The following is an 18,426-nucleotide window of genomic DNA, read 5'->3' as shown; positions in this document are numbered from 1 at the left end:
TAACTTTTTTTATTAATTTTTTAAAAAAATCTTTTGCTAAATCAGATAATTAACTAAAACGCTCAAATAATTTATAAAACGAAATCAGAAATAAATTTAACTATATTCGGGTCTAGATACTACAAAATAATTTCATTAAATATGAAAACAATTAATTTAGTAGATTTATGTATATTTCATAAATATAAATTACCTACATTTAAACTTAAATAAGATTTTATAACAATTTAGATATTATATACAAATTAAATGTTAGAATCAATAAATTGACATCAAAAATAAAATTTATAATTTTATAAAAAGTTAAAAATATATCAGACAATTAATAAAATGAATTTCATAGTAAAATATCATAACGAAAAAGATTAAAATGATTGAAAATAAAATTAAGTAAATCTAATATATGTTCCTTTTAATATAAAACAAAATAATAATTATATATGTACTCATATATACTAAAATAAAAAATGTTTAAACATTTTATCTCATTAATAAATTTTGTTAAAATTATCTACATGCTTCGAAACGCGGGTCAGAATTCCATTATTAAAATCTACTTTGATATATGTTACTTAATAGTAGTTAATACAAAGAATATTTCATTTTATTTTTATTAATAAAGAAGTCATTAATAAATCCATTACAGGCTTTAAAAAAACTTAAGATCCGTTTTGCAATTTGGGTTTTCAACATGCCAGCCCAGCCACAGTTGAAATACTATTCGGCGAACTGTATCGTGGGGGCAATATTGTCAAAATCAACCCATCTTCGAACAAAAACGAAGCCGTGGGACCCAAGGCAGACTGTCACAACTTGGCGGACCCCAACGAATTATCAAATCCCATTCATTAAAAATATAAACCTAAAGGAGCCAAAAATAAAAATATCTCACTCACCGCCTCATTTCCGCCATCTCATTTCTCCCTCCGCCGAAGAAGAAGCAAAAGATAAAAAAATTAGGGTTTCTCCTGTGTGCGAAGATGAGGGAGATCATTAGCATTCATATCGGACAAGCCGGGATCCAAGTCGGAAACTCGTGCTGGGAGCTTTACTGCCTCGAACATGGCATCCAGCCTGACGGCATGATGCCCAGGTCTGTATATAATTCTAACCTAATTTCTTCATTTTTGTTTGTTGAGAGACGAATCTAATCTTTGGTATCATTGGCAGTGATACAACGGTTGGTGTAGCACACGATGCTTTCAACACTTTCTTCAGCGAGACCGGCGCTGGGAAGCACGTCCCTAGAGCCGTCTTCGTTGATCTCGAGCCGACGGTTATCGACGAGGTTCGTACCGGAACGTACCGGCAGCTTTTCCACCCTGAGCAGCTTATCTCTGGTAAAGAAGATGCTGCTAACAACTTCGCCAGAGGCCATTACACTGGTGAGAGAAATTAACAGAACATTTTTTTGTGTTGTTCTAATTTCTTGGAGTTTTTTGCAAAATGGTCCTTTAATTTTATGTATAATTGCAGTTGGGAAGGAGATTGTGGACTTGTGTCTTGACCGTGTGAGGAAACTTGCCGATAACTGTACTGGATTGCAAGGGTTTTTGGTGTTTAATGCTGTTGGTGGTGGAACTGGTTCTGGCTTGGGGTCTCTCTTGCTTGAACGTTTGTCTGTAGATTATGGAAAGAAGTCTAAACTTGGGTTCACTATTTACCCTTCTCCTCAGGTACAAAGTAAACTCATTAGTTATTTACATTGAACGGTTCTTTAATTTGTTTTTTGATGCATTGTCAGGTTTCTACTGCTGTTGTAGAGCCATACAACAGTGTTCTTTCAACGCATTCCCTACTTGAACACACCGATGTAGCTGTCCTCTTGGATAACGAAGCCATCTATGACATTTGCCGCAGATCCCTAGATATCGAGAGGCCGACCTACACCAACCTAAACAGGTTGATATCTCAGATCATATCGTCCCTGACGACATCGTTGAGGTTCGATGGAGCCATCAATGTGGATATCACTGAGTTCCAGACCAACCTTGTTCCCTATCCTCGCATCCATTTCATGCTGTCGTCTTATGCTCCAGTCATCTCAGCTGCAAAGGCTTACCATGAGCAGCTATCGATCCCTGAGATCACTAATGCAGTGTTTGAGCCAGCTAGCATGATGGCTAAGTGTGACCCCAGGCATGGGAAGTACATGGCGTGTTGTTTGATGTACCGTGGAGATGTTGTTCCTAAAGATGTTAATGCTGCTGTTGGTACCATCAAGACTAAAAGGACCGTTCAGTTTGTTGACTGGTATGATCTACAAACTTGAACTAGTTGCTATTGTTTTCTTTACCTTGTAAACATAATTGCTTTGGTTTTGTTTTTGAAGGTGCCCAACAGGGTTCAAATGTGGAATCAACTACCAACCTCCAACAGTTGTTCCGGGAGGTGACCTCGCTAAGGTTCAGAGAGCTGTATGCATGATCAGCAACAACACAGCAGTTGCAGAGGTGTTCTCAAGGATCGACCACAAGTTTGATCTGATGTACGCGAAGAGGGCGTTTGTGCACTGGTATGTAGGTGAAGGAATGGAGGAAGGTGAGTTCTCAGAGGCACGTGAGGACTTGGCGGCATTGGAGAAAGATTATGAAGAAGTGGGTGCTGAAGGTGGAGACGATGAAGAAGATGAAGGTGAAGACTACTGACACCTTCTTCTATCAAGCAATGTGTTTTTATATTTTTGGCTTTGCTTAAGATTCTTGTTGATTACTTGTGTTTGTTTTAATCCTCGTTGAACTTTCTCCGCCTTTTGTGTGTTCTTTATCGTTGGTTTAATTCATTGGTAGAGTGAGCATTGTGAGTTCCAGAGTTTTAAGCTTTTGTTGTACCAAACCTTCTTTATCATCTAAGTGTAATATTCAATTATGTCTTCCTGTAAAATATCTTCTGTGTCGGACATATGTAAACAAAGCCATTAGTGTATACCAATCAATATCAATATCTCCATGTCAAAATATCTCCTAGAAAAAGCCAAAATAAGAAAAAAAACATTTTCATTTGTGTTATTACTGTTAATATATTTGCATGTTGAAGAGCTTTTTTATACATTAGGCATGGGTACAATCAAAAATCTGCAATAGAATCTACAACTCCACTGGTCCACTAGCTACTAGTGCGTGACTAAATGCCAAAAAATAAACGTAATTAACGAATAGAAAAATGCTAATAGATTCAGATCTCAAACGATTAACATCCACACAAACAAACAAAAAAGTCCAAAAGGGTTTGGTGCTGTTTTAGTTTACAGTTGGGCACGGTTTAAATAATATAAAATGCCTTTACGCTTTTACTTTGTTCGTTTCCTCTCCACCACCAACCAAGTGAGTGAATCATCTCTTCCGCCTTTCTCTTTCTCTGCGTTTGAGATAGTTACGTACGATCCAAAAGAAAGAGAGAGAGATGGTGGAGGAGAAGAAAGTAGCTCCAATTGGTATCTGGACTGCTGTGAAGCCTTTCGTCAATGGCGGTGCCTCTGGTATGCTCGCCACTTGCGTTATCCAGCCCATTGACATGATCAAGGTACGTTTAAACGTTTTCATCGATCAAGCTTACTCGATACAAGTAGAGTTCTCTTTCTTGTGGAATCTGGAAATGTGTTCAATCATTAGATCCGAGTGTAGTGTCTCTCTCAGATCTGGATTTTTTTGTTATTGTTTTTATAATCGGAGATTCATATGTGTGTGTGCTGTTGCTGTTGATATGTTTTCACATTTGGATTTTGATTTTGATTTTGATTTAGTGTGCAATCGTTTCGCCATGATTTTGAATGATGTGAATCTAATGAAGTGGTACATTTGTGTGTTTGGTGGTGATTGGTGAAGGTGAGGATTCAACTAGGTCAGGGATCTGCAGCCAGTGTGACCACCACCATGTTGAAGAATGAAGGTATCGGTGCCTTCTACAAGGTAATATATTAACTAGATCTATCTTGAAGATGTATAGTTTCTATGTGGGATGTTATCTATTAATATTCTGATGTTGATTCCTCATCAACAGTTTCTTACTACATTCATGTGGTTGATTTGTATTTTGTGATCTGCTGCTACTCAGTTGATTTAATATTGAGCAGTGTTCTCGTTCTTGCTAACTAATGAAGAGTGTCTCGTCTCATGAGCTTATTTGACTTGAATTTTTTTTTTTGTTTTTTTTCTAAATAGGGATTATCAGCTGGTTTGCTGAGACAAGCAACTTATACCACAGCCCGTCTTGGATCATTCAAGTAAAGTTATAATCATTTCTTGGTTTTACCTTGAGCATGAATACTTTCTTTATCACACACCTTTGTTGTACTACTAATGAAGGAGTGTGTCATAATGAATTTTCTCAGGATGCTGACTGCGAAAGCAAGTGAGGCTAACGATGGGAAGCCACTACCGCTGTATCAGAAGGCTCTATGTGGTCTGACAGCCGGTGCAATCGGTGCCTGCGTTGGTAGTCCAGCGGATCTAGCGCTTATCAGAATGCAAGCTGATAACACTTTGCCCTTAGCTCAGCGCAGGAACTACACCAACGCCTTCCACGCGCTTTACCGGATCAGTGCTGACGAAGGAGTTTTGGCGCTTTGGAAAGGTTGTGGGCCGACGGTGGTCAGAGCTATGGCTTTGAACATGGGGATGCTTGCGTCTTATGATCAGAGTGCTGAATACATGAGAGATAATCTTGGTCTTGGGGAGACATCCACTGTCGTAGGTATATATGCTTTGCTCTTCCCAAATTGATTATTCGAATGCATACTCCTTGCTCTCTTTTAAACGCTCTAAACCAGTTACAATAGTTCTGTACTAGACTTAGAGAAGGTCTTATCGTTGATGGTTGTGTGTGATTGTTGTGTCCCCTTTGGCAGGAGCAAGTGCTGTTTCTGGATTGTGCGCTGCGGCTTGCAGTCTACCATTTGACTTTGTGAAAACTCAGATCCAGAAAATGCAACCCGACGCTCAGGGGAAATATCCATACACTGGTTCGCTTGACTGTGCGATGCAGACCTTAAAATCTGGAGGACCTCTGAAATTCTACACTGGTTTCCCTGTTTACTGCGTCAGGATCGCCCCTCACGTCATGGTATAATATTACCAGTCTTTTTTTTTTTGTTTTTGCAATGCTATGCTAAGAATCACATCAGGCTTGTCTCTCTCTGAGATGGTTGATGACATGTTTTCTTTTTTTTTTTGGCAGATGACTTGGATCTTTTTGAACCAGATTACAAAGTTCCAAAAGAACATTGGGATGTGATCTTATGAAGTGCGCGGCAAAAAAAAAATGATGAGGAGAATTCATTTGCTTTTTTAATTATAGATACTACATGATTAGATGCATTAAAGCATTATTATTTTAGCTGCTCGAGACTTCACTTTTTTTTTTGGTTAAGGGCCGTTGATTGGCCCGGCAAACTTACAAAATTTTCAGAGAATTTTTAAAGATTTATGACTATAAATTTATTAATGCACTAAAGGAAATTTTAATATATTTCGAAACAGTTATTCTGCACGGTTGATAAATGTGGAAAGGTTGAGATGGCGTGGGAAAATCCAAAACGTTGTAAGACAAGCTTGTTTTCTACATTCATACAATCTCAAGAGAAGAATCCAAAATATTTGTTCTGGAACACCAAACATTTGAATCAGCAGACAAACACTCTCTGCCCCAAAACTCTGCTGATTACAATCCAACACACGCATGTTGCTTTTAGGGAACGAAACATTGCCTATTTTGGAACAACTTCTTTGTGAGCTTTGAATGATAAAATCACATTCCAAGCCAAAGCCACTACGTTCGAAGCCAGTACCTGCAATTCAGATATAAGAATGGTGAATGGCTAAGCCAAAAAATGATATGATGTAGAGAGCTAGTAGTTTGATAGTCTCATTCTAGTGTGATTCGTCTCAAGTTCATTATGCCAAAAGTGCTTTATCTAATCATTTCTAGCTGGCGTCAAAGATTACACTAAATGGAGCACTAAGACATTGATGAGTGAAACAGAGTATGGTCGTTACGTTTGAAGCATATCTATCTTTCACCGAACTGTATTCTTCCCTACTACGTTTCATGTTGTAACAGAATTTAGTAAAATCAAACCTGAAAGTTTTGTGGAACAAATCTGAAGTTAAGAAACTGAAATGGTATCCATAGCTGCCAATTTGCTAGCACTGCACCAGTCCACTCCTAACACAGCCAGAAACCAATGGATCCAATTAGAATACAAAAGAAAAGGATACCATGCGATAAACACTCTCGTGGAGATTAATAAGGTAAGTTAGTTTTAATCCAACCTGTTTCAGCTTCGGTATGACATGTGATGGTTTTCCTTCAAGTGTCACAACTGCTGATAAGAAAACTCCAACAAAAACAGGAGCAAAAACAAACTGCCAAAACAAAAAGGATTGGTGTTAACACAAAAGGAAGCAAGAGAGCAACAAAAACGTTAGACGGAAAACAGGAAGGTTTTGCTACCTGGTCCAGTAAAAGACGCAAAACTGCGCCTGATAATCCTGAAGCTGTCACCACTTTGCTTAAATACAAATACCTAGTGGAGTTGCGAATGTCAGAGAGCAAAGCAGAGAGTAGGCATAAGTAGTATATACTTAACGGATACATAAAGTCTCTTCAAATGAACAACCACTTAGCAGAGTAATATAGCATATAGCATGCGATGAAAACAATACAAAACACCCAAATACATTAATTATGACATGAATAGATGCAAAGGTTCAGGGAAAATTACCAGAAATGCAATGCTGGACCGACCAGCCCTAATCCCAAGATGGTAAACGTGAGTGTCCTCTTCTTGTCCAGAGATGAGGTTCTATTGATTGTGAGCTGAAACCAAATGCAACAAGACATAAGCAGTCTTTCCTTTACAATAAGAGGTTATATATGATAACTACTGAGAATCAAGCACACTAATAAGAGAGTTACCTGACATATCAAATCACCAATGAGAGTCAAAATTGCTGATGTCACAGCTTTAGTCAAAACAGGATAGTTTGATAGAAGAGCCAAGTACCTGAAGCACCACAGAAAAAAAATCAAAAAGCCAAAACGTAACACAGGGAATTTCATCTGTTTAACTCAAAAGCAAGGAAACATAGTAAGACAGAGTTCAATGAATATAATCCAACGTCTGATAGGCTTAATCGAATTTGCGTTTGAAAGAAACAACCTTTTTCACAAAGAAGTATATAAATATATATATATATATATATATGAGAGGAGATAAAAAAAATATTTACCATGACAGAAATGACCACTTGCCTCCGTTTCCGCCATTGCCTTCACTTCCACCGCCGGAACTATCACCACCACCTCCACCCGAACCACCAATTCCGCCAGAGTCACCTGAACTTCCACCTGAGACCGAAGAGACACGACCCGGATGTCCAAACGCAGTCCTTAAACGTCCAGAAAAATTAACAGAACCATTGTTGTACCCAAACGAAAGTGCCCTGCTCGAACCAGCTTCAGCAAGAGTCCTCCTTCGGTTGAAGTTCGATGTGCTATTACCGAAAAACCCAAGAGAACTGAAGGGGAGGGATGTTTCCCGGGTGAGAGTGGCGGAGCTAAGCATCGTAGTTGCTTATGGTCTGATACTTTTAACTGAACGATGTGACTCTGGCACTTTGGATATGATTCGTCTTGCCAAAACATGAAAACAAGCTTCTTCTGTGTTTTGGGCTTTTGGTAATGGGCGTTTATAGTGCATTGGGCTTCTTGAAGAGGAAATGGAACGGAGCAGGTAAACACCAAAAAATAAAAGATTTGGGTCAACAGTTAACTAACTTTGATAATATGTGCAAATGCAACAGCCAACTCGGGCCTTGAACATGAGCTAAAAGCTGAGTTAATCAGCAAATGTTTTATCAAGACGTCAAGTGACAAATGCAAAGCTTCACGTGAAAGAGGCGAGCGTTGTTTGGCTTGTAAAATAGATATTCTTATTTGATATAAACTTAAACTTCTTCATAGATATCTGGTGTAAATCTCCACGATAAACATGAATTTCGCCTCAACAAATCCACAAAAGTTCTACAAAACTTTTACGAATCCTACACCAGAAACTTGACTGCGTTCGCAACAACATTAGAAGTTCTAGGATTTCTACATCCATGGATTCTTCTTCGCTGATTTTGAGCTCACTCCAGAGCTTGTTTTCTGGAGAAAGAAAGAAAGAAAGACGCTATAGTTAACACATGTCGCCTCAAAACGAGTATCATAGTCAATATTAAAGTCAAAATTTAACTAATACGAGTTTACTAACTAAATGATTCAAACAGCACATCAATGAGTTGAGTATCTAACAGGATTCTAGACTAATTTCTCATATTATTTTCAGATGCTTTACCTGTTTCAGCTTCTTTGCTCTGCCACGAATCCTGTTCTTTTGAGGTTTCAGCTTGTATATCCGAACCATCCAATGGTGACTCGTGAAAACCTGATGACAAAACCAATCACATTTACCATATAATCTTAAGTGGAACCAAAGCGCCACCGGTTTGTGGTTAAGGTACCTCTTCGAAATGTGTGAGCTTGAAATATTTCTTCCCGATCTCTGTCCGCCTGACCCGGTCATAGCCTTTACCATCTGTCTCTACAAACCTGGAGCAGAAAAACATAAAAACTGAGCTTGCAAACAGAGTTCAAGGTTTACACTTACAGGAAAGCTTCCTACCTGTAGTAGCAAAGCTTGTACATAAGGCAGTTCAACATTGTTGGCGTGGCTTCTGAATCAATCCGGTATTGACCATCTCTCTTTGCAAAGGAATTAATAGGTAACCAGATTCAGATTCAAACTAGTGCGCCATCACAGAATGTAGCTAAAACCGAATGGAAAAAAAAAGGAAAACATAGAAGTACCAGATAGTCAGCTTCCTTTATATGAGGAAAGACGCCGCCTCCAATACGTACCATCCACAGAAACTTGTTAATATCATCACTTGGGTAACCAATAACACCTGATAATATCATTGTCTCGTCAGAGAATATACACGACAACAATGTCATTGACTATGAGCCAAAATTTACATACCACCAAAGACGACAAGAACGTATTTCACATCCAAGGAGTTGAAAATCTCCCAGGCAGCCTTTTCTGGAGATGACATGGCAGTGCCAACAGTTGCAATGTGAGTATTATTCCAGGTGTTGTTGTCAACAATAACAGTTCTATTGGCCATAGCTGTCGTTTGATAACCATAGTCCCACCATGATGCCACCTGCATGATTTTGTTTTGGCAAACCAAACTCAGGTCCATATATCAAATACAGCTTACACTTTATAAGACATCAGGCTCAATAGGATCTACGAACTGACTTCAAAGATAAAACTTACTTTGTCATCCACGTCAGTATTATGGCTTAACCATGCATAAGACTCTCTAAAATCATCAAAGACGTGTAGGCCATCATGCGATTTTGATGTCAAAACTATTGATGGAGCTGAGTATGCTTCTGCAGCTGCCCAAACACAATGAACCTACAAAAAAGAAAGGCATGCATTTGAAAGTCTTATCATTTGACTTTGTCGTCTCAACTAATCATAAAAGATGGGATCAAAACTAACAGCTCGAAGAAAGACTGCATACCACATAGAAAGCACCCAACATTATAAGGAGAAGAAGCGCAACTATAGAAGTTTCAAGAGGCAAAACAAGAGCCTTTTTCTTCACAATCTTGGACTTAACAGACGGTTTATCAGCGGGTTCTCTCTCTTTCTTCTTTCCCTTTTTTGACGACCGTTCTTTTGCAACTTCTTCACCCTTGTCAGTCCTACCAGACGCAGCATCATCTTTTGGGGCATTTTTTGTAGAAGTGTTGTCTTCTGCCTAACAGTCGAAACACAAACAATGTTTTGTCGAGAAAGTAGGTAGCAAAGATGATTCATCAGAGCAAATATAGTCGAGAGAAGTATACTAACATCATCTTTGGAATTCGACGATAACTGGTATTTGATGGAACCCGTGAAAACATCAAAGCTTGAGAGAGCGCAATTCCAGACATTATGCATGCTGCTGGAGCAAGCACGAGCATAAGACGAACCTAAGAAGTCAGGAGGACATGTGATTACAGGATGGAAGAAAAGAAGTAGGCAAGGGAAAGATGAATCTGTAATTCGAAAGCATGCAACTCACCATAACTCCGGAGAAGTACACAGACATTACAATATAGAGGACCACGAATGAGCTCGCATCAGATAGAGGGGAAAAGCACGCCTACCAACAGAAGAATAAGAAAATGGAAGAGAATCAACATTAAATCTATGGAAAAAGTAATGTTCTTCCGTATAAAATCTAACTATGATAATCATTGAACTCACAATGATACCAGCAGGGACCAAGAAAGCCAAAACATTGATATCCATGAAATAGGACGGCCAAGTTGGAGGCTGATGCTCACTGACACTTGCAATAATTGGAATATACTTGCTTGCATAAGTTCTGTTATATGATAGAAAAAAACCAAGAACAAGGGAGTGTCAGATATGCTACAATTACAATATGATAAATCAGAATTCCTGAAAGTGGACAATTGCATACTCGAAAGTTGCAAAGAAAATTAACCAGTAGGAGAAATAAAGATTGAAAAACTAGAACCACTCACGGATCAAGTAGACTCAAACTCCTACCACTCCATCCTCCTGTTGGACTTGAAGCCACCAGTGCCACAAGAACTGCCACAACTATGAGACACACAACCCTGCAAAAATAATGGAGCATATAAGCTTTTTATCCCCTGATATATAATCCATCTGTACTAGCTATGTATAGTTGGATCAGATACAGATAAACTCCTCTTATCAAGGTATACAAATCGCAGATATGTCAGAGAAAAACAGGATAAGAAAGCTTACAGCCCGATAGACACAACAAGTGTCACAGCAACTTTGAACATTTTAGGAGTAAGAATGCCTTTGATATAGTATACGAGTGCTACTACATGGATGATAATGAAAACCTGCATAGTTCACCGATAAAATAAGTCAATTTGCATCCAGAAAATTAAGCACCGAGAGGACTGATCCATGGTCGTTGTAACACTCAATTCAAAATGAATAAACTAAGCATTAAAAGAAGAGGCATGCGTAAAAAATAAGGGCTGGAAGAAAGAACTTACCAAAAACGAGGCAAAATGTTCAGACGTCAAAACCGCATTGAAGCCCACAACAGGTACCAACGCAGCTAATAGCGTGCCCAACACAACCTGCATATTCATGCACATTAACTTTTAGAATAGTCTCATTTCAGCTACTATTCAGTATCTTACGTGATATATATGCAACCACTTCACTCCAACATAGACAACATATTTTCTCTATTACCAGAAGGAAGAAGATTCATACCAAAGGAGCATAGGCAATATATAGCCGGGGAGAGTATCGGCCAGTTACAATGCACAGAAGCACATGCATTGGTATCAGATTGATAATGAAGGTGTAACCTCCCCACGAACATACCTATATGATGAAAAAGAGAAAAAAATGATAATTGAGGAGAGAATGGTAAAAAGGAAAAGGAGAAAAAAATGAGGAACTATCCCAACTCGTACCATGTAAAAGTATGCAATGGCATTCAGGGTGGCATAAAACAAGGAACCTGTATTTAGTGTCTGCATTGACAAGAGAAAGCTTGATGTTGGTTGTTGAAGGCATTTTATTATCCACATGCTCCATATAATAAAAATAAAAGAACTTTACATGCCATTGGAGAAAACCCTAACCTTTATGTAAAGATAAAAAGTGAAGATCAAAGCAAAAATGGCAACAGCTTCGTTGTCATAGCTTCCAGCTACAGATCGGGATATATATGAGGGGACCTGCAAAGATTACCATTTTAGTAGAAAAAAATAGAAAAACAAAACAAAACAAAACTCTAAAGAAGCGCATCAATCGACATTTGTAGCAAATTCACAACCAAGCCTGAGAATATAAAAAGTCACAACCATGATATTCTAGGAACTTAATGCTTGCTGTTCAGAGCTCTTTAGACCATCACTTGAAAAAGAAAGAAAAAATCCAAGTAAACCAATTGAATAACATACCATGGCCAAAAGAGCAGCAGCTGCTAATCCAGCACCGGAGCCCTTAACTTCCTGTTAGAATGCAAATAGATACTGTTGGATAAACTGGTTCTGGAGTTAACTAGAGGACATCATGTTAGACAAAAGAGACAAACCTTGGTCAAAAGGTAAGTTGCCCATGATGCAAAAGCTGAAAACACTGGCGCAGTGAAGACACAAACAGTCTCTACTGACAGAGGAATGTTTATTGAATTCAAGACCCTGTGGCAAATAGATGTAGTAATTGGAATTTTTAAACTGACCCCCCATACGTGTGTATCAAATAATTAAAACAACACTCACCACCAGATGGTTCCAGCAGTCAATGTTAAGCCAGGGTAAACAGTTCCTCCAATCACACGGCCAAGAGGATACCTAAAATCAAACCAAATTAGTATAATTGAAGATATCGAAGAAATAATAGACCAAGATATTTAAATATCTGATCCTTATAATTACCAGGTCCGATCATCGAACCAATTCCAAAACTCGTAAATTCCATTCTTCGATAAGAACTGAAATAAACAACAATATGATAAATTAATATGAGAACTCGCCCACACAGGAAAAAAAAACTAATTATATCATGTATATAAAGAAAAGAGAGTGAACCTGAGTGACTCTGTAATTGAAGTAAGGATCAAACTCATGAATCACACTTTCATACTTTATGACCTGAAAAAAAAAATCGATGAACGTTACGAAACAGAATAACTAAACACCGATAAATTCAAATTATAATTAGCCTCATCGCAAGCATTCTCGTAATTCAAAGTAGAGATGACACACGCAAATGCAAGCTGATGATGAGATCGGATCCAGAATAATCGGATCTAAACTAGTGTAACCCGATCTAGAGCCTGGCAGATTGTAAAAGCACTGAGATGAATCGAACGAGCAGAGAGGTGAGTGAGAACTCACGGAGAAGAGTCGGATCGAGAAAGCGAGGACACCAATGAGGACGAGGATCAGAGCTGACAGAACGGTCCCGAAAGCATTCCTCATCGCAGACGGCGTTCCGGGAGGTAGGCTGCTCTCTACAGCAGCCATTTCGACGCGGCGAAGGTGAGCTCTTCGGATGGAGGGAAACGATTCTCGGAAGGGTTTATGGTAAGCAAAACTATCTTCGGAGAAACAGTCTTTCTCACTCACGGGATTAGCATGTTGATTAGTTGAACGATTGGAGCGCCTTCGTGGATTTAACACATGTCGAATGTTGATTCGTTAAACTCATTGCGTCATCGTTAGAATCAAACCAAATCGCAGTTGACTCTGCAGACCGGTTAAATTGGGTCAACCATGCTAATTTGGTATGCAAATCAAACCGGTTAAGTTTTAAAAACGCCGCCGTTTTGTGGAAACAGTTGTAAATTTGTTACCTGTATATTCAGGTGGGCTGAAGGCGCATGGATAAAGCGCTAACTAAGTGGGCCCTTCAAGGTCAAGCCGATGGAGGATATATACATCTTGTAAACCGAACCGAACCAAACCAGACGATTCAAACCGGAATTTTATGCAACTGAAAAATTAGTTGGTTAGTTCTGCTTTAAGCTGAACCAACCAAATCAGCCGGTTCGAAAGTCACTCACTCCTCCACCAACTCTTCCGTGTTGGTTCATCATTGTGCTTTCGCAGAAGATCAAAAACTAACATAGGAGGAGAAGTGAAGCACTTTCTCTCCTCAAAGCGACGGCATGTGCGTCTGCGAATCTCGCTATCAAACCCTAATCCAACCATCTCCATGAAGATGCTCCTCGCAGAAGCTTCTTCGTCTGCTTTCAGCAGATCCTACGTTCTCGTCGTCTTCCTCTCCGTTTTCCTCTTCTGGCGGCTCCGTCTCAATCCCCATAACCTAACTCGCTCCGAGCCCGAGATTCCAACGCACACAAACCACATAATCCGATTCAAGCACTACAAGCCGGCGGAAACTCACCGGATTTACCTCGAATCGGAGGTCCGATCCGGCGGCTGGGGGTGGATCGAGAGGGATAACCCGGCGGCGAAGTATCCAACGGACTTCGGTGTTCTGTGGATCGAGGAGAGCGGGAGAGATGCCGTCGTTGGGGAGATTGAGAGGCTGGGGATGGTGAAAGACGTGAGCGTGGAATTTAGGTACCAGAGAGTTTTGCTCGGAGGATCTTTCCTCGACGGGGAGAAGAAACGTCCCGGGAAGATCTTCACGTCCATGTCTTTCGAAGAAGGAGCTGCTGATGATCACTCGGCCAACGCCACGTCAAGGCATCTTCTCGCGCAAGTGAGAGTTTGTTGTCATTAATAATCTGTTTCAGTATTCGTACTATGTGCTAACATTTCATATCATAAATTGAAAGTGAGTTATTCTACTTTTTCTAATTTTTTTCAGAAGACTCAAGTGACGTCCATGTTTGGAGCTGATGTTCTCTGGAAGAAGGGGTACACTGGTGCTAAAGTCAAAATGGCCATATTTGATACTGGTATAAGAGCTGACCATCCTCATTTCCGTAACATCAAGGTACCGCTATTTGGAGAAACTAATTTAGATACATAATAGTAGTGTTTAGAGCTAATAGTTGTGTTAGATATTTTTTTGTTTAAGATTTAAAGCTGGTATTGACGCAGTAACTTTCAGGAGCGTACAAATTGGACGAATGAGGACACTTTGAATGACAACCTGGGGCATGGGACATTTGTTGCTGGTGTTATTGCTGGTCAAAATTCAGAGTGTCTTGGTTTTGCCTCAGACACGGAGATCTATGCCTTCCGAGTGTTCACAGATAACCAGGTAATGCTTGATCACGCATCAGATACGTCTTCCTCAACTAAACTTACTCACTCGTGATGCAATAATTTATGTTTGTTTTTTTTTCCCTAGTTACAATTGCTAAGATATTAATAATGGTTACAGAGACCTACACGTTGATCTCTATTTTCCTCAATATAGTGTAATTGACCGTTATATATTTGAGTTTCTATTTTCCTCTCTTCATCCTTACTCCTCTTATGCATGTTTTCGCAGCTATGAAAGTTATCTTAATCAAATAGGTTATGAGAAATTTGCGCTCAGCTTGTTGCAGGTATCATACACCTCATGGTTTCTTGACGCTTTCAATTATGCCATAGCAACAGATATGGATGTATTGAATTTGAGCATTGGGGGACCGGACTACTTAGATCTGCCTTTTGTAGAGAAGGTAATGGTTCCTTAAACTCTTGGTTGATGTTTGCACTATCATGTTTAGTCAAGAGCCCGGGGTGTTTCCCTCAAGGATATATGAAGTAGTGTGTTCCAGAGGTGCTGATTAACTTTGAACAGGTGTGGGAAATAACAGCCAGCAATATCATCATGGTGTCAGCAATTGGAAATGATGGGCCACTTTACGGAACGTTAAATAATCCAGCGGACCAGAGTGATGTCATAGGTGTTGGTGGTATTGACTATGATGATCACATAGCTTCATTTTCATCTCGTGGCATGAGCACCTGGGAGATTCCTCATGGGTACTGCATTTCTTTGCTGCTTCTACATTTCCGTTTTACGAACCCTTCAATTGTATAGATACAAAACACTTGTTTTCATGCAGCTCCTAACTTAAAAAAAAATGGCTTGCAGATATGGACGTGTCAAACCAGATGTGGTTGCATATGGCCGTGAAATTATGGGGTCCAAGATCAGCACTGGCTGTAAAAGCTTGTCTGGAACAAGTGTGGCCAGTCCTGTTGTCGCTGGTATTGTTTGCCTACTTGTAAGTGTTATTCCTGAAGCTAGTAGGAAGGACCTGCTTAATCCAGCAAGCATGAAGCAGGCATTGGTTGAAGGTGCTGCTAAGCTTTCGGGTCCTAATATGTATGAGCAGGGTGCAGGAAGAGTTGATCTGTAAGTTAACTTACCCTCATCGTTATTCACCCATTGGATTCATCCTTATTATTTTGTTCCTATTTCCTTAATTTTTGTAGTCTCTAATTTTTTCCTCTTTTGTCAGATTAGAATCATATGAAATTCTAAAGAGCTACCACCCCCGAGCAAGCATTTTCCCGAGCATTCTTGACTATAATGATTGTCCATATTCCTGGCCCTTTTGTCGTCAGCCGCTATATGCGGGTGCTATGCCTGTCATTTTCAACACCACAATTTTAAATGGTATGGGTGTCATTGGCTATATTGAAAGTCCACCAACGTGGCATGCTGCAAACGACGAAGGAAATCTTCTGAGAATTCACTTCAAGTACCCAAAAATCATATGGCCCTGGACTGGTTATCTGGCTTTACACATGCAGATCAAGGAAGAAGGTGCACAGTTCACAGGTGAAATAGAGGGCAATGTAACTGTGAAAGTCTATAGCCCACCAGCCCCTGGAGAAAGTGGGCCTAGAAGAAGCACTTGCACTCTTCAGTTGAAACTGAAAGTAATTCCCACCCCACCACGAGCGAAACGTATACTGTGGGATCAGTTTCACAGCATAAAGTATCCTCCAGGTTATATTCCAAGAGATTCTTTGGATGTCCGCAATGACATTCTTGATTGGCATGGTGATCACCTGCATACAAACTATCACATCATGTTCAACATGTTACGTGATGCTGGGTACTACATCGAGACTCTTGGTTCTCCCCTTACATGTTTCGATGCTCAGCACTATGGAACTCTTTTGATGGTTGACCTTGAAGATGAATACTTTCCAGAAGAAATTGAAAAACTCAGATATGATGTTATCAACACAGGACTGGGTCTAATTGTGTTTGCTGAGTGGTATAATGTCGATACCATGGTGAAAATGAGGTTCTTCGACGATAACACGCGTAGTTGGTGGACTCCAGTCACTGGAGGTGCAAATGTTCCTGCACTGAATAATCTTCTTGCGTCATTTGGAATAGCGTTTGGAGACAAGATTCTGAATGGAGATTTCAGTATTGACGGTGAGCAGAGCCGATACGCTTCTGGAACGAACATTGTCAGGTTTCCTGCTGGTGGGTTCTTGCACAGCTTTCCTTTACTGGACAGCTCTGAGAGTGGTGCTACACAGAATCTACTGCTAACAGGGTCCTCGAAGGTAATGAGAAACAGCATTTATTTGCTTCTAGCTGTCTTGCTTTTCTTTGGTTGAATTGTAGAGCTTTTTTATGTGATAATGTGACTCTGTTTACAGGAAGACCCTGCTGTTCTTGGGCTTTTGAAAATAGGTGATGGCCGAGTTGGTGTATATGGAGATTCAAATTGCCTGGACAGTAGCCACATGGTCACCAACTGCTACTGGCTCCTGAAGAAAATGCTAGATTTCACCAGTTCAAACATCAAAGACCCTGTACTTTTCTCCAAGTTTTCTAAGAGATATTCACCCATAACCACAGACGAGAAGCAACTTCCATCTCGAAGAACTGATGTGAATTTTTCAACATACTCTTCTGTAATCGGAAAGGAGCTAATCTGTCAGGGTGACTCCAGATTTGAAGTATGGGGGACTAAAGGATATAACTTGCACGTCAGAGGAAGGAACCGTAGATTGCCCGGTTATCGTGGCATTGATTTAGGTCGAGGCTTGAATGTCACAGTGGAGAATACAAGACCAACACGTTGGAAATCAACCAGGGAAGAAGGTGAGCTTAGTTCTTCCAGGAGCAAGTATCTGGGAGGCCTTTTCAATAGAGACGAGGTAATTCATGTCATCTTTTATTTGTTTTTCTAATCAGTTTCGGAGAGACTAAAAAGTTTGTTTGTTTTTTTTTAATCTCAATTTGCAGATCGACATGTCCTTCCTTGTTGCTACTCGCTGGATAGTACCTGCTGGTGTTGCAGCTAGTGGTAATATTCCCAACTTTTCTGAAGATCTCTCAAGTCTGCTTAAACTTTTATTGCATGATAAAACAGGATTCTTGTTTCCCAAGTAAGATAATTAGACTTTTCTTGTTTTCGATTTGATTTTTGTACCCGTTGATGGTTTTTGTTGTAGGAGTTCTAGTGCTACTAAGCTTATGGAGGATCCGGCAGAAGAGGCGTAGGAGGAGAAGAGCATCTGGATCTAATCGTTTAGCCTAGCATATTAGCCATGTCTAGGACCAGTCGATTTTGCCTGCGTAGAGCTTCAGCTACCCATTTAATTTTCTGTAGCTTTGTTTTTTCCTGTCATTGACACTGCCGCAGAAATGTAATTTCAGTTTTACATTTCTACAAGCTGGGAATTTTGTTTCAAGAAATAAGTGTTCGAAAACCTCATTTATAGTTGACCAAAAAAAGAAAAGCTCATTTATGGATAGAAAACCTTTTTATTTATCTGGCATCTTATGTACATGCCCAATAATTGTATGAATTAGCACAGGACCCCCACAGGCCAGCCACCATACCAAAACCTTACGTAAAAAAAGGGAAACTAGATTAGCCAATAGTATTCACTTCGTTACATATG

The 18,426-nt window shown here is 39.7% G+C and overlaps 5 protein-coding genes across 7 annotated transcripts; 3 read left to right on the top strand and 2 right to left on the bottom strand.

Annotated features, from left to right (window-relative positions):
• The first annotated feature begins 882 nt into the window (after positions 1–882).
• Positions 883–2,868, top strand: LOC108847844 (tubulin alpha-5 chain). Of its 2 annotated transcripts, XM_056996413.1 has the most exons (6): positions 883–1,093; positions 1,171–1,385; positions 1,477–1,676; positions 1,745–2,253; positions 2,333–2,455; positions 2,538–2,868. In XM_056996413.1, the coding sequence occupies exons 1-6, from the start codon at positions 981–983 to the stop codon at positions 2,695–2,697; spliced, it is 1,320 nt and encodes a 439-aa protein (XP_056852393.1). In that variant the 5' UTR covers positions 883–980; the 3' UTR covers positions 2,698–2,868. The 2 variants fall into 2 exon arrangements, with proteins under 2 accessions (XP_056852393.1, XP_056852392.1); XM_056996412.1 differs by having other exon boundaries at positions 886–1,093; positions 2,333–2,868.
• A 427-nt stretch (positions 2,869–3,295) lies between these two features.
• Positions 3,296–5,418, top strand: LOC108844441 (mitochondrial dicarboxylate/tricarboxylate transporter DTC). Its single transcript, XM_018617701.2, has 6 exons — positions 3,296–3,522; positions 3,825–3,908; positions 4,161–4,222; positions 4,331–4,692; positions 4,847–5,061; positions 5,176–5,418. Exons 1-6 carry the CDS (start codon positions 3,403–3,405, stop codon positions 5,230–5,232), a joined length of 900 nt encoding a protein of 299 aa, XP_018473203.1. The 5' UTR covers positions 3,296–3,402; the 3' UTR covers positions 5,233–5,418.
• Positions 5,419–5,514: 96 nt separating this feature from the next.
• On the bottom strand, positions 5,515–7,623 carry LOC108846362 (protein sym-1). Its single transcript, XM_018619595.2, has 7 exons — positions 7,230–7,623; positions 6,916–7,003; positions 6,722–6,816; positions 6,451–6,523; positions 6,270–6,362; positions 6,076–6,162; positions 5,515–5,785 (listed from the first exon to the last, which is right to left on the bottom strand). The coding sequence occupies exons 1-7, from the start codon at positions 7,562–7,564 to the stop codon at positions 5,705–5,707; spliced, it is 852 nt and encodes a 283-aa protein (XP_018475097.1). The 5' UTR covers positions 7,565–7,623; the 3' UTR covers positions 5,515–5,704.
• A 282-nt stretch (positions 7,624–7,905) lies between these two features.
• On the bottom strand, positions 7,906–13,188 carry LOC108848037 (dolichyl-diphosphooligosaccharide--protein glycosyltransferase subunit STT3A). The gene is given in 24 exon segments (XM_018621440.2): positions 7,906–8,148; positions 8,339–8,428; positions 8,505–8,592; positions 8,666–8,745; positions 8,851–8,948; positions 9,023–9,209; positions 9,326–9,469; positions 9,579–9,818; positions 9,911–9,969; positions 9,972–10,032; positions 10,125–10,205; positions 10,310–10,430; positions 10,594–10,689; positions 10,844–10,947; positions 11,107–11,193; positions 11,333–11,446; positions 11,539–11,598; positions 11,710–11,805; positions 12,031–12,081; positions 12,165–12,270; positions 12,352–12,423; positions 12,508–12,563; positions 12,661–12,723; positions 12,970–13,188. Coding segments are annotated over 24 exon segments (2,337 nt in total). The 5' UTR covers positions 13,099–13,188; the 3' UTR covers positions 7,906–8,094.
• A 488-nt stretch (positions 13,189–13,676) lies between these two features.
• On the top strand, positions 13,677–18,236 carry LOC130501498 (subtilisin-like protease SBT6.1). Of its 2 annotated transcripts, none has more exons than XM_056996409.1 (10): positions 13,677–14,302; positions 14,414–14,539; positions 14,657–14,809; positions 15,102–15,218; positions 15,341–15,525; positions 15,638–15,901; positions 16,008–17,076; positions 17,173–17,676; positions 17,765–17,825; positions 17,974–18,236. In XM_056996409.1, exons 1-10 carry the CDS (start codon positions 13,790–13,792, stop codon positions 18,057–18,059), a joined length of 3,078 nt encoding a protein of 1,025 aa, XP_056852389.1. In that variant the 5' UTR covers positions 13,677–13,789; the 3' UTR covers positions 18,060–18,236. The 2 variants fall into 2 exon arrangements, with proteins under 2 accessions (XP_056852389.1, XP_056852388.1); XM_056996408.1 differs by having other exon boundaries at positions 13,678–14,302; positions 14,411–14,539.
• The last annotated feature ends 190 nt before the right edge of the window (positions 18,237–18,426 follow it).

The sequence above is a fragment of the Raphanus sativus genome, unplaced genomic scaffold (genome assembly GCF_000801105.2).
Source record: "Raphanus sativus cultivar WK10039 unplaced genomic scaffold, ASM80110v3 Scaffold0217, whole genome shotgun sequence".
Lineage (NCBI taxonomy): Eukaryota > Viridiplantae > Streptophyta > Magnoliopsida > Brassicales > Brassicaceae > Raphanus > Raphanus sativus.
The sequence above is the reverse complement of the archived record's forward strand: the minus strand, read 5'-3'. Positions and strand labels throughout refer to the sequence as shown.

Bases quoted from the DNA above. Each gene is read 5' to 3' on its own strand.
- LOC108847844 (XM_056996412.1), top strand. From the start codon at position 981: ATGAGGGAGATCATTAGCATTCATATCGGACAAGCCGGGATCCAAGTC. The intron at 1,094-1,170 runs GTCTGTATATAA...TATCATTGGCAG, and splicing joins CCTGACGGCATGATGCCCAG to TGATACAACGGTTGGTGTAG. The intron at 2,254-2,332 runs GTATGATCTACA...TTGTTTTTGAAG, and splicing joins ACCGTTCAGTTTGTTGACTG to GTGCCCAACAGGGTTCAAAT.
- LOC108844441 (XM_018617701.2), top strand. From the start codon at position 3,403: ATGGTGGAGGAGAAGAAAGTAGCTCCAATTGGTATCTGGACTGCTGTG. The intron at 3,909-4,160 runs GTAATATATTAA...TTTTCTAAATAG, and splicing joins GTATCGGTGCCTTCTACAAG to GGATTATCAGCTGGTTTGCT. The intron at 5,062-5,175 runs GTATAATATTAC...TTTTTTTGGCAG, and splicing joins GGATCGCCCCTCACGTCATG to ATGACTTGGATCTTTTTGAA.
- LOC108846362 (XM_018619595.2), bottom strand. From the start codon at position 7,564: ATGCTTAGCTCCGCCACTCTCACCCGGGAAACATCCCTCCCCTTCAGT. The intron at 6,817-6,915 runs GTAACTCTCTTA...ATTTGGTTTCAG, and splicing joins TTGGTGATTTGATATGTCAG to CTCACAATCAATAGAACCTC. The intron at 6,163-6,269 runs GTTGGATTAAAA...TGGCTGTGTTAG, and splicing joins TCATACCGAAGCTGAAACAG to GAGTGGACTGGTGCAGTGCT.
- LOC130501498 (XM_056996408.1), top strand. From the start codon at position 13,790: ATGAAGATGCTCCTCGCAGAAGCTTCTTCGTCTGCTTTCAGCAGATCC. The intron at 15,219-15,340 runs GTAATGGTTCCT...AACTTTGAACAG, and splicing joins ATCTGCCTTTTGTAGAGAAG to GTGTGGGAAATAACAGCCAG. The intron at 17,826-17,973 runs GTAATATTCCCA...TTTTTGTTGTAG, and splicing joins TGCTGGTGTTGCAGCTAGTG to GAGTTCTAGTGCTACTAAGC.